Here is a 15,180-nt window from a genome sequence, read left to right on the forward strand (position 1 = left end):
TTCCCAAAAGTGTAGATTGGGTCTTCGTCAGTGGCTACCCAGCACTTCACAGACCACTAATTCTGTCACTGTCTCAGGGGGTTGGACCAGGTTAATGAGATTGGCCACCTCGAACTTAATGCCCCGTCTCCTTCCAGTGATGGTTAGGGTTTCCTCTATTACTTTCTTTGCAAAGATAGAGGCATGTTAGGCTTTAGCCACCTTGTCCGAGTGAATGAAGCACCAGTAGCTCTGCTGGGATCTTATAAGCACCAGTTGTCGGTTAGGGGGCTGGTGGGGCCAAGATCCTCACACTACCACTGCCACACTGATATACAAGCCACGAAATGATGCCACAGCAATGAGAGATGTTACAAAACAAGAGAGGGAGAAAACTATAGCCACACAACAAAACCAGAATAATAAAAAAAAAAAAAAAACAGCTGAAATGACACAATTCAAATTCCACTCTACTTGTACAATCAGCATATACCAGACTGCATACATAAACAGCCAAGGGAACATCACACATCCCTTCTGCACTCCTACTCTAAACCACATACCAATTCCCATGATCACATTCTCTAATATTAACTACAACCTTTCCACTCCTCTACCCGATCTATCACCAAACCATACAATCTTACAAGTCCACAAACCATCTTTATTCCTCTATATGCTTTCTCTAAATCCATGAGGACTCAAGACATTTTTTTTTTGCCAAGTAGTACATTTTATTTACATGCCTGTCTCACAGCTAACACCTTCTGGTCCATGCCACCCCATCCCTCATATATAATCACATTGCTCCTCACAAATCACTCCCTTCATAACCTCTCTAATCATGAACAATGCTTCACCATGCAATGTAGCTACAACATCCAATAGATGTGTACAATCTTCACACTGCAGCACCCACAGCATTGTATCCTCTTCTACGTCCTACAGTTCCTTCAAATATTCTACCCTCTTTCTAATAGCAAATTTGAAATTGATAGCTTTAGTTCTTAAAAAAATAAATAAAATGGAATAAATAAATAAATGAATAAGGAATAAAACTTTGATATTTTGATCATTCTATGTACTTTTCAATTATGGATAAATAATCACACATTATACCTTTAAATAATAATCCTCTGATTAAAGGCAAATTAAATTCACAGAATATTTAGATCAATCACCTAGAATCTAGATACTCTATGAGGCATATTTGGTAATTTCTTCATTACTGGAGACATGGATTGCAATGTACATGTTAATCATTAAGAAGTGGGACAACACTCTCTTTAAAGCTGCAACTTCCTAAGGAAAGGATTGATAAGGACAACATTCAGCTTCCTAAAATTTATATATTTTCAAATATCACAAGTGACTTTCCTGTAAGACTATGAACAATATATACTGCACGTAAGTGTAATCAAATTGTCTGTTGAATTTTTTCTAGATATAAATGAAAGCTAAAGTAATATATATTGTATTTTGTACAAACTGCAATGAAAATAGATTATGTTAAGGTACATGTGGTGCCAGCTGCATGTAAAAGAAAGGATTAACACTGGCATCCCTTTAAACAAGGCTTACCACAACAGGGAGTTGCATCCCAGGCTGGCACATTATTGCAAATATGGTAAAACATTACATACACAAATTAAAAAGAAAAATATAAAAACAATATAATAATGATAATAATAATAATGAAAATAAAATAATATACTCATTTCAATACTTTACATACTGAAACAATTGTTAATGTATAAAGACATCTTTCAAAAGTAGATTTTCAACCTAAGAAAATATCAAAAACAGATACTATGTCTAACGTACAGAGAATCACACATGCATACATTAGTCAAAATTATGTCAAATAGTACAATGTATTTGGTTCAATTTATTATATTTCATATAGATGAATGAGCTATGTGACTTCTGTTACCAACATAACCACATATTACAAAACAACAATTTCTTTTTTTCCACTGACTCTAAGCTACATTTCTGCATATATGTTGAAGACTGTCTGAATGATCAAAAACATGACAACAACAGATAGTCACCTGCATCTTTGAGGGAGCATGACCACCATCCTGGAACTCCTTGAGGTGACTGCTGCACAATACCCAAGATCCAGATCTCAGGTCTCGCCTCAACCACTGCCAAGACACTGGCAATCATCCCAGACGTTTATAAAACACACTCACAACAAAGGAACATCAGTACAGCTTCTAATGCTCTGAGCAACTGTTAAAAATGTCAGTCTACTCCCACATGTAGCTTGTAACAACCATGAGAGATCTTGCTGCTGTACATGGGATGGCCATCAACATTAGCAGCAGTGGTGGTAACAGTGATGGTAATGTGGGAAGTAAGGGAGTAAAAGTCGCACTCATTGGATTGAGATCTTGGGACCACCTAGGTCCTCTTACGTTTGAAAGAGGAACCACCCCCTCTGCCTCCCCTCCGTTTCCTGCCACCAGAGGAGTTGGCACGTGCCCTGCTGCGGGCTGCCTTCATCTTGCTCAGCTGCTCAGCCTCCTCTTCACCTTCCACAAGACGCAAAGTTACTTCCATGTCCTTCACCTGTGTTGGGGAGGTAATAGTGATTAGACATTACAACGTGCTCTTCCTCTCCCTCCTCCTTTTTAATCTGCCTAATGAACATCATTGCACATTAAGTAGTGCAGAGTGGGAGTGCAAAATGCAGGCTAATAAGCAATGTATGCACACATTCATATACAAACACATATACAGTAAACCATCATTTTTTCATGGGGCTATGTTCCAAAGGCACCAGCTAAGTACTAAAATCCATGTTATATTGACTGTGGTAAAAAAAATAAATAAATAAATAAAATTAATAATAATAATAATAATAGCCACCACCCCCAACCCAACGATAACCAGAATGTTCGCACATCTACATAACACACCAAACCACAACCACCAAAAGGATAACAACCCATACACAACGTCAACTGGTGACAAAACCTGCTTCTGCACAATCATCCAACCCAACCACCACCACCACCTACCCAACAACAGCAATGTGCAGCACTCACTTGAACACACCAAACCACCACCAACCCACAAACAATGTAAGAGTGGCAATGTTTATTACTCCTTGTATGGCCAACCAACCAAGACCAGTTGGTGTCCATTCCGCCAGCCAACAGCTGATTGACTGTCAGTGTTGCCTCTGCCACCTTATAAGCCAGTAATGTTGCCAAATATACATTACAAGTGCATCTAAACCCTCACCTGGGTATTTCCTCAACCCACACTACATTTTAGTTTATATTTTATCAAATATAATAGCTGATTTTTCGTTGATAAAGTGGGATTTCCTGCATTGCAAACATAGGTTGCTATGAGATAAAAAATAAAATAAAATAAGAAATAAAAAAAAATGCATAAAAGTGAACCAGTGATAACTGAATCATGAAAACTGGGTGTTCATTGTATAGAGGAACACACTAACAATGTGTAGTTTGCTAATCAATCTTATATTTTGATGATCTGAATATTTAAACATTTTTATATGCTGTAAAGCAAATATATAATAACTTATACCCTTGACTGAAGAAAGCATTGATCACTGCCTAGTATCAACGAGAAGGTTGGGATTAAGAAAAAATAAATAAGTAAAGAAATATGGGAAAAAATATACATGGAAGGATTAAGAAAATCTGAATAGACATCAACCGAAGAAAAGTACTACTATTCCCAGAAGGACCCATCATGTCTGCAATACCTTAAGCTTGCCGTCCAGCTTTTCCATGATGGTCTTGTTGGACTCTGGCTCCTTGAAGCGCAAGTAACCTTGTGTCATGCCTTTGCTGTAGTCCACCCAAGCACACTGCTCCTGTGCTTCTCCAAGGGCTTCTTTCAGGTCCTCCCTTGTCACTTCTGATCCCTCAGCAACACCAGAGAAGTGAAGGAATGTGCCTTTAGGAGGCTCCTCCTCCATCTCCTCCTCATTCTGGTAAGGGCAATGATATGTAAATATTTCTTAATGGTCAAAGAACATGTAGCTATAATTAGGTAGATAATGGTATATGTATGTCATACATATGAGGCATCCCACATTAGAAGGGCCGCTTGCACCAATATAGAACATACATACATAAATACATATAACAAGAGTGTCTACCCCAGATGAGACACACAACTTTCACATTCACATTCATTCACACCGCACTCTTAGCTCCTTGGCCTCCAATAAGGAAGAAAAATACTCCTGCCCTCACTTTACGTGGATCAGCTGCACCACTTGCGACACTCTAGGCCAGAACAAGTTGTTTGACTATTTTGGAGTACGGTACAAATAAAAATAATTTTTCACTTTTTGAAAAAATTAAACATGTAGAAAACACACGTTTTTCAATTCATATATGTATATTTTATATGAATATTCCTATTCTGCATTTCATAATGTAATCATCTATAAGCTTAGATGAAAAATTTTTATCAAAAATTTTTTTCCCAATTTTTTGTAAAGGTCCGGACCTGCGTTACAAATTTTGAAAAAAATTTGAATTTAAAGAATTTTTACAAAACCATTCTGATATGTTGGATACTTAAAAAAGAACCATTATACATATGTAAAATAGTTCATAGCTTCTTTAGAGCAAGTATTCTCCCATACCACATTTGATTGCTGCATACCCATGCGAGACGACTCATGTGTGGCATCTCCCTTGGAGGTCACAGGGCCACATCATTTCTCTTGGACTCACAACAGCTCTTCATTTGCTTCTGTCAGGCACAACCATTCTACTATCCTCCAGTGTTAGTTCTCTTCATTTTAAGACCTTTAAATCATCTATGCATCCCTTAAATAGCCTGCCTTGCAAGTTCACACCTCTCATACTTGATCTTGTTACCTTCTTCACCAGCTTATTATCCTCCATTCTCTCAAGATGTCTGCCTTTCCTATCAAGTCTCTCATTACACCTGTTCTTCTCACTTCCTCATTCTGACTCTGTCCATCTTAGTTACTCCAAACATACTCCTACTCCTTAGGCATCTCACCTCCATTACATTCAGTGTCTTATTATCTACTAGTCCCATGCTCCAAGTCTCAACAGTGTACAGTGGAATAGGCTCTACTATCCCTTCATACAATATTCTCCTTACACTTCACATATTACTCCATCTGTACCTTCTCTAATTCTCTTTAATGATACCTTACTATAGTGGATCCAGACTAACTTGGTACTTGGGGTGTTGGCTGTACCTCTCTGCATTGTTGCCACCTCAACCCCAGAGTGACCTGACCTGACAATGACCAGCACAGCATGGCCTGGAGGATTCATGTGTCAAAGACACTAGGGTGTGTGTGCAAGTGCGCACCCACAAACACACACAGAGAGAGAGAGAGAGAGAGAGAGAGAGAGAGAGAGAGAGAGAGAGAGAGAGAGAGAGGAGAGGAGAGGAGAGGAGAGGAGAGGAGAGGGAGGAGGGAGAGGAGAGGAGAGAGAGAGAGAGAGAGAGAGAGAGAGAGAGAGAGAGAGAGAGAGAGAGAGAGAGAGAGAGAGAGAGGAGAGGAGAGGAGAGGGAGAGGAGAGGAGAGGAGAGGAGAGGAGAGGAGAGGAGAGAGAGAGAGAGAGAGAGAGAGAGAGAGAGAGGAGAGAGGAGAGAGAGAGAGAGAGAGAGAGAGAGAGAGAGAGAGGGGGGGGGGGGGGCATTGTGTAGTTCATTTACATGACTGGTGGAAACAGGGAGGGTGGGAGGAGCAATAGAACCTCAAGGACATAATATGTAGTCTGTCAAGACAAGTCAAGGCAGGATATGAGATCACTCAACAACTAAAATAAAATGTAACCATGACGTCTACATAGGCGTTGTCATCGTATATTCCACTGGTGCTTTATGATACTTACATAGGTGTCGTCATATTGTAGGGGTTAACAGTGACTGTCATACTGCTCTCTCAATTCTCAACACTAAAGCAGTAATATTCTACTTGCAAATTCCTCACAGAAACACATCAAAGTAGTATTTATTTTGTTACTCAAACGCAAGTAAGATGAAGACAACCATGCACAAGATAAAGAAACCATTTATAAAAACACCACTCAAAGAATTACATTATGCATCACCAACCTCATCTAGACTGGAAAGATAGGAAGAAAGGAAGAAAGAATTTACTCTTCACACTCCTATACCTCATGAGATGCATCTTCATCCTTCTTTCTCTTGGCTTCCTTCTTGGCTTTGCGCTCCTCAATTTCTTTCTTCTTTTCCTCTACATAGTCCTTATGCCACTTCCTCAGTAGCTGGGTACCATTGTATTTTACTTCTGGCAGCTCAAGGAATGTCTGTGCCTTCTCTTGATCCACAAACACCACCAACACAGAGCCCTTAAAGCCTTGTTTCTTGGCTTCTTTGTCAAAGAAGTGGCGCATCTGTGTAAGAAATAAGGAAGTGAGCAAGTCATCAATACTGATTTTGTGGATTTAACTAATTATACTTTACAGGACCTGAACCATATTCAAGTGGTCATGTCCCTGTGTCTGCAGTTATTCAGGTTTTCAAATGGTACAATGTTAATCCCAGCTTCTCATTTACATGATTTATTCTAATCTGCAACATTTTTAAACCCCCCCCCCTCTCTCTCTCATTATTATTATTATTATTATTATTATTATTATTATTATTATTATTATTATCTTTATTATCTCTTTATTTATTAATATCATTATTATTATTATTATTTTTTTTTTTGGTGTGTGTGTGTGTGTGTGTGTGTGTGTGTGTGTGTGTGTGTGTGTGTGTGTGTGTGTGTGTGTGTGTGTGTGTGTGTGTGTGTGTGTGTGTGTGTGTGTGTGTGTGTGTGTGTGTGTGTGTGTGTGTGTGTGTGTGTGTGTGTACATGTGAATGTGTGTGCACTACAAAACAAAATGTTCATCACACAACACAAAACTGTCAACAGGTAAAAAATAAATTAATGAAATAATAAAATGTGCAGTACCATAGTAGTAGATGTGACAATAGCAATAGCAGTTAGGAATCAAATGGTCTGGCCCACCCCAGATACACACCAGTACTGTGTCATAGGGACCATACTGCTTGAAGAACTCCAGAAGATGATCAAGGGTAACAGAGCCATCTTTGGCGAAACCCTTGCAGTAGATTGTGCGTTTCATAGTCTCCTCCTTCAGGTTGTCATCAAATATTGGCAGAGGGTGGGAGAGTGACCGCCGGATCTTCAGCCCATCTTCATGTACCTGTTACACATGTGTAGATGCATTAAAACTGGTTGTTATAAACTACAGCTATCACAATAATACCTGATGCCTATTTCTAAGAACTCCCTTAAGCATCCTTCCACTCCTGTCCTTGAAAGTTGTAGTCACTCTTTCTCTTTCCTATAACTCAAACACTCCATCCTTCCATTTCACCAGGAATAGTTCTCTGACATTTAATCAAATCTACCACAAACATATAAACTCATCCAACTTTACACCATTCTTTCTACACAGTACTTTATCCACTCGATCACTCCACATCTTAATTACCTTTACTTGTTACAGTAATCCTGCATTTGTTAAGGTTACCATCCATTCTTCACACAACATATCCACTTCCCAGAGAATTCATTTCAACTGCCTGAATCCTTGGTCTTTGTCTTATATTCAAAACACATATCACTTGCATGTGTGACTTTTGCTACAATTACTCCATCATGTAATCACTTCTTTTTTTCTTTACATTTATTCTTTTTTTCATTACAATGGTCAAGAGATTCCAGCACTTCTCTCCTTTTGCCCCCTCTCAACTCACATTTCATCCTTTCATGAAATGGGAAGGAGGAAAGATAAACTAAAATACAGTATGGGGTTATCTCCGGTAACTTCCCCCCCCCCCTCCCCCCCCAATATTAAACTGGGTAGCAATGAATTGGCAATCTAAGTTTAACCTCAATGGTTATGATACATAGTAATGATAGTATGAAACATTCCTGGCAATAAGTAAATCATAACAGCACAGGTCAATGGATGTTCAGCAATGGCACTTTCCCTTTGTCCCAATTAAAAAAAATAGCTAGTAATTACGAGGAAAAGATGGTAACTCAGTATAACGACATAGGATGCTAAACTTTTCCTAGAAAATACAAGAACATAATGGAATGTATGGTTAAAAACAATTTTCTCTTTTTACCATAATAAATACATCCAACACAAAACCATTACAATAAACGTAACACAGAATTCAAAATTGGCAATTAAACAGCAACGTTATCATAGCAAAAAAATACAATAAAAACAGACAAGAAATAAGAAATTAAATAATTAAAAATAAAATATTTAATTAATGAACTAAGAATTAAGACAAATCAGTAAACACATTTAATGCCACTCTTAACATAAGCTTAGGTTCCATGAAGAGAATGAACAAGAACAGATTGGTGTAAAATAATGCAGAGCCATGTGAAGTATTATAACTAAAAGCACCACCATTACCTCCATGAAACTTGAGGACGCCTTGCGGAGAGCATCAGCAATAACAGCCTTGTCGGAGGAGATGGAGGCAAGGCGTTTGAACTTTGTCATTGTGTCCAGTGTGACCCAACCATCGTCATTTTTGATCTGCAGTGAGGTAGAGTGAGTCACACAGGTGGCAAGAAAGGCAGGTCATGACAGGAGGGCAATCACTAATGAGCTAAATGCCTATGTCAGTGAATTTCAATTGATAATAAATATCACAGGTAGTTCATAAATCTTAAAAAAGGCAGTCTCTCTCTCTCTCTCTCTCTCTCTCTCTCTCTCTCTCTCTCTCTCTCTCTCTCTCTCTCTCTCTCTCACAGACACACACACACACACAAACACACAAATTCTCACCTCTTGCTGTAGGAATTTGTCTCTAGGGAGGTTGTAGTCTCCAAAGTAGTATTCAATCTGCCTGACAATCTTTTCCCCCACCTCCTGCTGTTGGCCCTCTCCTTCACCATCCTTGGTCTGCCCATTGGTGGCTGCTGCTGCTGCTGCTTCACCTTCAGTCATGGTCACCCTGAGTACCAGTTAGTCATCAATACACTTAATACAGCAAATGTAATGAGATTACAACTTTACCAGCTGATAAAAACTTGTAGAAATTGCAGACTAACATATTTACTTCTAAGGACAAGTATATGTGGATCAAGAGATCATCATACCAACCACTGAAAGTTTGTGTTCATAAGAAAGGCTAATAAAATAATATGTAACCATTCTAACACTATGGATTTCATTACACAAATTCTAATTTATGAACAAGTTTATTCATTTTAAACTTTAAACAGAATTTATATTAGTACTATACAATACTGGGTGCATTACATAATTCTCTAACACAATTTTATAATTAGCACATGAATAAATTTACAAATATAAAATTTGTGCCTGACTTTAGTGTGGAGAAACTGACTTCTGTAAGTGGGTAAAATGACAGGTATGGTAAATGTATGGAAAGCTAACAGACTTACATATGTATGGAGCACCTACCTATATCCACCTATAACCTTTATTCATAAATATATCTACTGTTCTGATGTAAGGCTCATCACATACATAGAGCTACTGAGTCTATTCAAATCTACTCTACTTGAATATCCATTTCTTCCTATCAGCTTTTCTATAAATCAAACTTTAACTTGGACAATTAACTTAATACACGAGTAAATATATTAAAAAGGTACAAATAGAGACCAAATACTTGAACAAGCAAGAAAGGAATGTACGGATAGGGAGAGGTGGAGCCTCTTCAACTGTGGCTGCCCTCCTTGAGACGATGCTACTGAAGGGAGCAAAGTATCAGATAAGACAGACAGACAGACTTTATCAAGCTTGAAGCCATCACTTCATGCATAATCTAAGCCTCTATATCCTTGATATTTACCCTTTTTATTCTGCATTCTTACTGGTCCCAATTATCTTTGTAGTCCCTCTTTACAACTTACCTATTCCAGCCTTACACAAGATGGCAAGTTCCTTAAAAGTAGTATCCTTCTAGTTCTGAGGTAAAACTATTTTTTTCTCAACAGACTCCAATGTGTTCTCAATTTATCTAATAATAATTTCATGGGTAAATCTTTTTAATGTTTTTTTTTTTTTCCCCCTTCAGGGAGGGAAGCAGCCTTTTCAAGAAACTTATCATAAAAAAAAATCCAGATAATTAAGGGCATTTCCAAATTAAACCAATTACATCAAAATACTTGAAGTAATGAGGTGTAGTGATGTACACAACAAAATGAATCTGGATTTGGATCAGGCCAATATAGCTTACCAAAACAACATCAGCTGAATTTGGAGATAAAATAGTTTGGATAAGAAATTAGGGAATTTTCTGCAGTCATTTTCATTCTGAGACAATGTGTATGATTTTCTGTTTGATAACTTTTTCAAATATATTTTCTTTTCTTTCTCATTTTTATGAATATTGATAAAAAACCTTTCAATTTTTCAATAAACTTTAAGCTTGTCCTCTTCTATCAATAATAATGTATCTCAAATAAAAACATCACAACTCTGCCAGGAAAAAACAGTGTGTCAGATAACAGGAAAAAACATGGAAGTGTGTGTGTGTGTGTGTGTGTGTGTGTGTGTGTGTGTGTGTGTGTGTGTGTGTGTGTGTGTGTGTGTGTGTGTGTGTGTTATATATATATATATATATATATATATATATATATATATATATATATATATATATATATATATATATATATATATATATATATATATATATATATATATATATATATATATATAGTCATGAAAAACATCTCAGTGTTTCAGATAACAGAAAAACAAGCAACTGTAAAAACAAGCCTTCTGTATCTATGTTGATAGCTGCCTGCTTGGCTGCCTCATCTCACACTTTGCCTGATGGAATCTGATTCTGTGGAGGTCTCAAAATATTACAGATTTAATCTAGGCTACCCTCAATCTAATGAGGGGCTCCACCCCTCTTTTGACCCCATCAGGGTTATCAACCACCCCTAATACAAATTTATCCTCCAAACAGGGATTCTTTTATCTCTGATTGGCCAATGGTGTTATTAATCTGATTCTTTTACCTCTGATTGGCCAGTGGTGTTATTAATCTAACATAACTAAACCTAAAAGCATAATGGGGAACTGCAGTTCCTCAATCTTTATAATACAGTCTGCCTTTGACATTCATGGGTTCAAAATTCATGGATTCAAGAGAAATGTAAACTTTAAATTTTTCACAGATTGCCATCAATTCAAATCTTGCACACAGCACAGCTCTCTCTCTCACAGTCACACACACAAACACATTGATAGTCACACTGACACTGACACTCACACACACACACACACGTCAAAACACATTCCCTCTGATGCCCGGCAGTGTCATCAATTTAACGTATTTCCTAGTGCCTGTACATTGTGAGCATTTCCCGCTGCTGTCCAGCTGTCCCTCTTCCTCACCCTTACTCAAGCTGTGAACATATTGGTGTTAACATCTTCATTATATTTTCACCATGGCCACCTAAGAGGCATTCCAAGACACCTTGCCATATCTGTTAGTGGAAATGCACTGTCTTAAATAAAAAGTGTTTCTGGTGGAAACAAAATCTGCAGATTGTTACTGACAATAGCAGTACAAATAGCTTGGTTTCTATAAGTAAATTACATTTTCACTAATCACCCAATTCTACTGATTATTTTCCAAAAAGACCAAAAGGTTCAAAGCCACACTCTAGAAGTATAAGTGATATGCTGGTAGTGTCCCACAATCCTAGGTCTCACTAAGGTGAGTAAGGTGGCATTTTTCTCCAGTGCCATTAATCTTCTCAGAAACTGTTGACCAGTACCAATTTAAAGCTTGGTGAACCAAGGAGCAGGCAGTCACTTGAGAAAGATCAGGATCTGATCTCAGGAAATCCTGCATTGTAGTCTGATATCCTGTCATCTCTACCACTGCATACTCCATAAAAGATTAGTAAGCTAAAATCTATGAGAAAAACCTTGCTTGCCAGACTCAGGTATGTTATCACAGCCTCTTAATGCAGATGGATGACAGGGAGCACATCTGTCAGTACTACAAGAAATCAACATACTTCAAACTCGCAGTCTTCAAGCATGAAGCTGATGATACTGGCAACTGCATTATAAATTCTAGGACAACAGCATCCTCTTAATGTCAAAAATATTATAGATTGATAAATGAGTTTTTTTTGACTAATTAAAGAAATGTTTCTTGACAAACTCACTTTCACTTTCATCAAAGTTATCTGACACTCACTCCCTGGATGCCAAATGATAATCTTCTAATAAACAAATAGTTAGGGGTATTTTAAAATTGATAAAATCTCAGGTAAAAAAATAAACTATGTACTAAAGACATTGCTTAACAGTGTCTCATTAGCTAGATCCTTCCACTGAGCACTTTTGACTCCTAAAAATATGCACTACAAATTCATTATAACACCACCAACAACTTTTAAAATTTAAACCATTTCTGCTAGTGCTACTGCCAGAAGCAGCACATCCATCCACATTAAGCAATGTTGCCAACTGTCTCAGTGTGTATTCATACGTGTTTGGCAACATCTATGCACTGGCATAAAACAAGTCACACTGAGTGGATATTTCGAGTGGAAAGTGACATGGGGCAGTAAAAAAAAAATAATAATAAATAAATAAATAAATAAATAAATAAATAAATAAATAAATAAATAAATAAATAAATAAAATAATCCTTTATTTCATCAAGGAAGGAATAAGCAGCCTGAATTTGAATAAGTCTGTGGATAGTGGATGTACTTTCAGTACTTTGCAAATATTGCCCGATGTTACAAAAATACTAAATATTTCCTGATTTTAACATGATCAGTGTTTTACCATGAGTGCAAGGTGTGTGACATGCTGCAGTGACTGTAGCTTGCAAAAACACAAGTCAGAAGAGGAAGATGAAATACTACTGCTATGTCAGGACAGTAGTTTTTTTTTTTTTCACAAATTATTCATGGATGTTAGATCATGTTAGATTTGTTAGATGTTAGATAAATCAAGTTAGATTTAGCTAGGTTTGGTTAAAATTGGTCTAACACCTAACAGCCCTGTGGCATGAGACTGATGGAACACTCCATAGTAAGTAATGGAATTATATAGTTGTGAACAGTGAAACACATCTGTGTAACTGTGCAAACAAAAATATTTTCAGGTTGATTTTGGTGTTTTGTAACAATGTGTTACTTGTTTTCATTGCAAATCATCAGTTTCTGAAGGGATGGGGACAAGGATTAAGAATAACTACTGATTTGCTGTGGAGACAGAGCAGGTTCATTCAAACTACCAAAATCTACTAGAAAAAAAATATTTTTGTTTGTCACTGTGAGATGGACAATTTTCTTAATAGTAAATAAATAAGTAAGTAAGTAAGTAAGTAAGTAAGTAAGTAAGTAAGTAAGTAAGTAAGTAAGTAAGTAAGTAAGTAAGTAAGTAAGTAAGTAAATAAATAAAGGTAAATTTCCAGTTTCTCAACAAACTCCAAATGGTGGACAAAATTATTTTTGATGTTTTAAACAATTTGACATCACTTTCTGGCACAAATCACTCTGTTGTCATTTTTGCCAACCCCTGCCCTCCCCACCATAAGGAACACAGTAATTTGTGATAAAAATTTATTGCAAATTACTCAAAATGCAACAAAACTTACCAGAAAAAATAGTTTCATCCTTTCAAATACCATAAGTAACCTCACCAATACTACGAAGTAGACAATTTTTACCAGTCATTCACAAAAGTACTGATAAAAAGCAAAAAGATTTTTTCAAATAACTGGCAACGTTATTTAATCTAAAGCAAACCTCACCATACCTAACCTAAACAAAGTTAACCTAACCAAAACCTCTACCTAACCTAATGACAGCACATTCGAAAGAGAGCCAATAAATTTTCAAAAATCACTGACAGCGTTATGATTAATTTTTGATATATATATATATATATATATATATATATATATATATATATATATATATATATATATATATATATATATATATATGGCTTAAAATACTCAGCACAAGGAGCTCTAGCCAATGAGTCATGTCACGAAAGTAGATGTGAGTCTGTGGTGATACTTGAATAATACCTACCTAAATAAATAAAAATCCTAAGGTTTTACCCCCTTGACAGAATCCAACCAATTATTTTCTAAATCTGCTGATCTATGTTAACTACTAATATATTCAGATACACGATAATACAGGCAAAGATTTAGAATCTGGTGGATGGTATTTACGGAAACAATACCACTCCTTGGCGTGGGAGGCCTGGAGGACTGCACCACCTCCCATCCCACACGCCTCACCGACCTGTGCATGTAACAGAGGGCAAACACTGGCAAGAATTTAAGGGAGTATGCCTGCAACTACAGCGATGCCAGAAATACATGTAACAACAGTGCTTCATGACACTCGTGCTAGAAATGCCCGACAATTGCACCATATGCAGCCATAAACAAACCAGTAATTTTCACTACATCTATACAACCCATGGCACTGTGTCATGGCTGCTTGAATGAAATGTCCGCAACAACTCCAGGGGAAAAATAATTCCTAAAGGGAATACTGCTTAGGAAGGAAATCCATGCCTTAAGTAAGGGTTGGTAATGAAAATGTTGGCCACAAGACGCTCTCTCCTACACCCCACTGACGGTCAGACATACCTCCGGGCAGAGAGTGCTGTGAAACTGGTAACCATTTGACTTACCTCAGCAATATAGGAGAATCAAGAAGTACACAGCAACCGCGTTACGGCACACGCGTCTCAGCACACTCAGCACGGCCTCACGTGGCAGCAGGACGAGCGTCTATCTCGCCGCGGAAGTCTCACTGTCTCGGGCAGGGGACGGCACTCACGGCAGCCACCACACGATCATTGGCATTATTTCTTCGTCTATCTATTCATCTATTGCCAGATTTATGCAAGGTATTTTCATGCTTAACTATACGAATCTATCTTGTCTGTCATAATTGGTTTCTGTAGCGCTATCACATGGCCAATTTTGATACAAGCCGAAGTAATAGTCAGTCTAAAATATTGAAGATGTGACTAAGAAGTTATGTAGTAGAATTTCATGCTCATGAAGTGATTTCATATATTCTTTAGCAAAATAATTTTTTTTAGATCTGATAAACAGAAGCCCGCTGAGCCGAAAGCGTAGCCGTCTTTTGTACGGGTTAGAATA

The 15,180-nt window shown here is 37.3% G+C and overlaps 1 protein-coding gene across 1 annotated transcript; it reads right to left on the reverse strand.

Annotated features, from left to right (window-relative positions):
- Positions 1–1,308: 1,308 nt before the first annotated feature.
- On the reverse strand, positions 1,309–14,861 carry LOC135107647 (la protein homolog). The gene is made up of 7 exons (XM_064017734.1): positions 14,703–14,861; positions 8,820–8,988; positions 8,442–8,567; positions 7,020–7,205; positions 6,144–6,383; positions 3,728–3,955; positions 1,309–2,556 (listed from the first exon to the last, which is right to left on the reverse strand). The coding sequence occupies exons 2-7, from the start codon at positions 8,979–8,981 to the stop codon at positions 2,389–2,391; spliced, it is 1,110 nt and encodes a 369-aa protein (XP_063873804.1). The 5' UTR covers positions 8,982–8,988; positions 14,703–14,861; the 3' UTR covers positions 1,309–2,388.
- Positions 14,862–15,180: the final 319 nt, after the last annotated feature.

Source organism: Scylla paramamosain, chromosome 15, assembly GCF_035594125.1.
Source record: "Scylla paramamosain isolate STU-SP2022 chromosome 15, ASM3559412v1, whole genome shotgun sequence".
NCBI lineage: Eukaryota > Metazoa > Arthropoda > Malacostraca > Decapoda > Portunidae > Scylla > Scylla paramamosain.

What these genes read in the sequence shown, in the direction of transcription:
- LOC135107647 (XM_064017734.1), bottom strand. Translation starts at nt 8,981, where the DNA reads ATGACTGAAGGTGAAGCAGCAGCAGCAGCAGCCACCAATGGGCAGACC. An exon ending in GTCCCTATGACACAGTACTG is followed by an intron (nt 6,384 to 7,019) that starts GTGTGTATCTGG and finishes TTTCTTACACAG; the next exon opens with ATGCGCCACTTCTTTGACAA. An exon ending in AGCTGGACGGCAAGCTTAAG is followed by an intron (nt 2,557 to 3,727) that starts GTATTGCAGACA and finishes TCCCCAACACAG; the next exon opens with GTGAAGGACATGGAAGTAAC.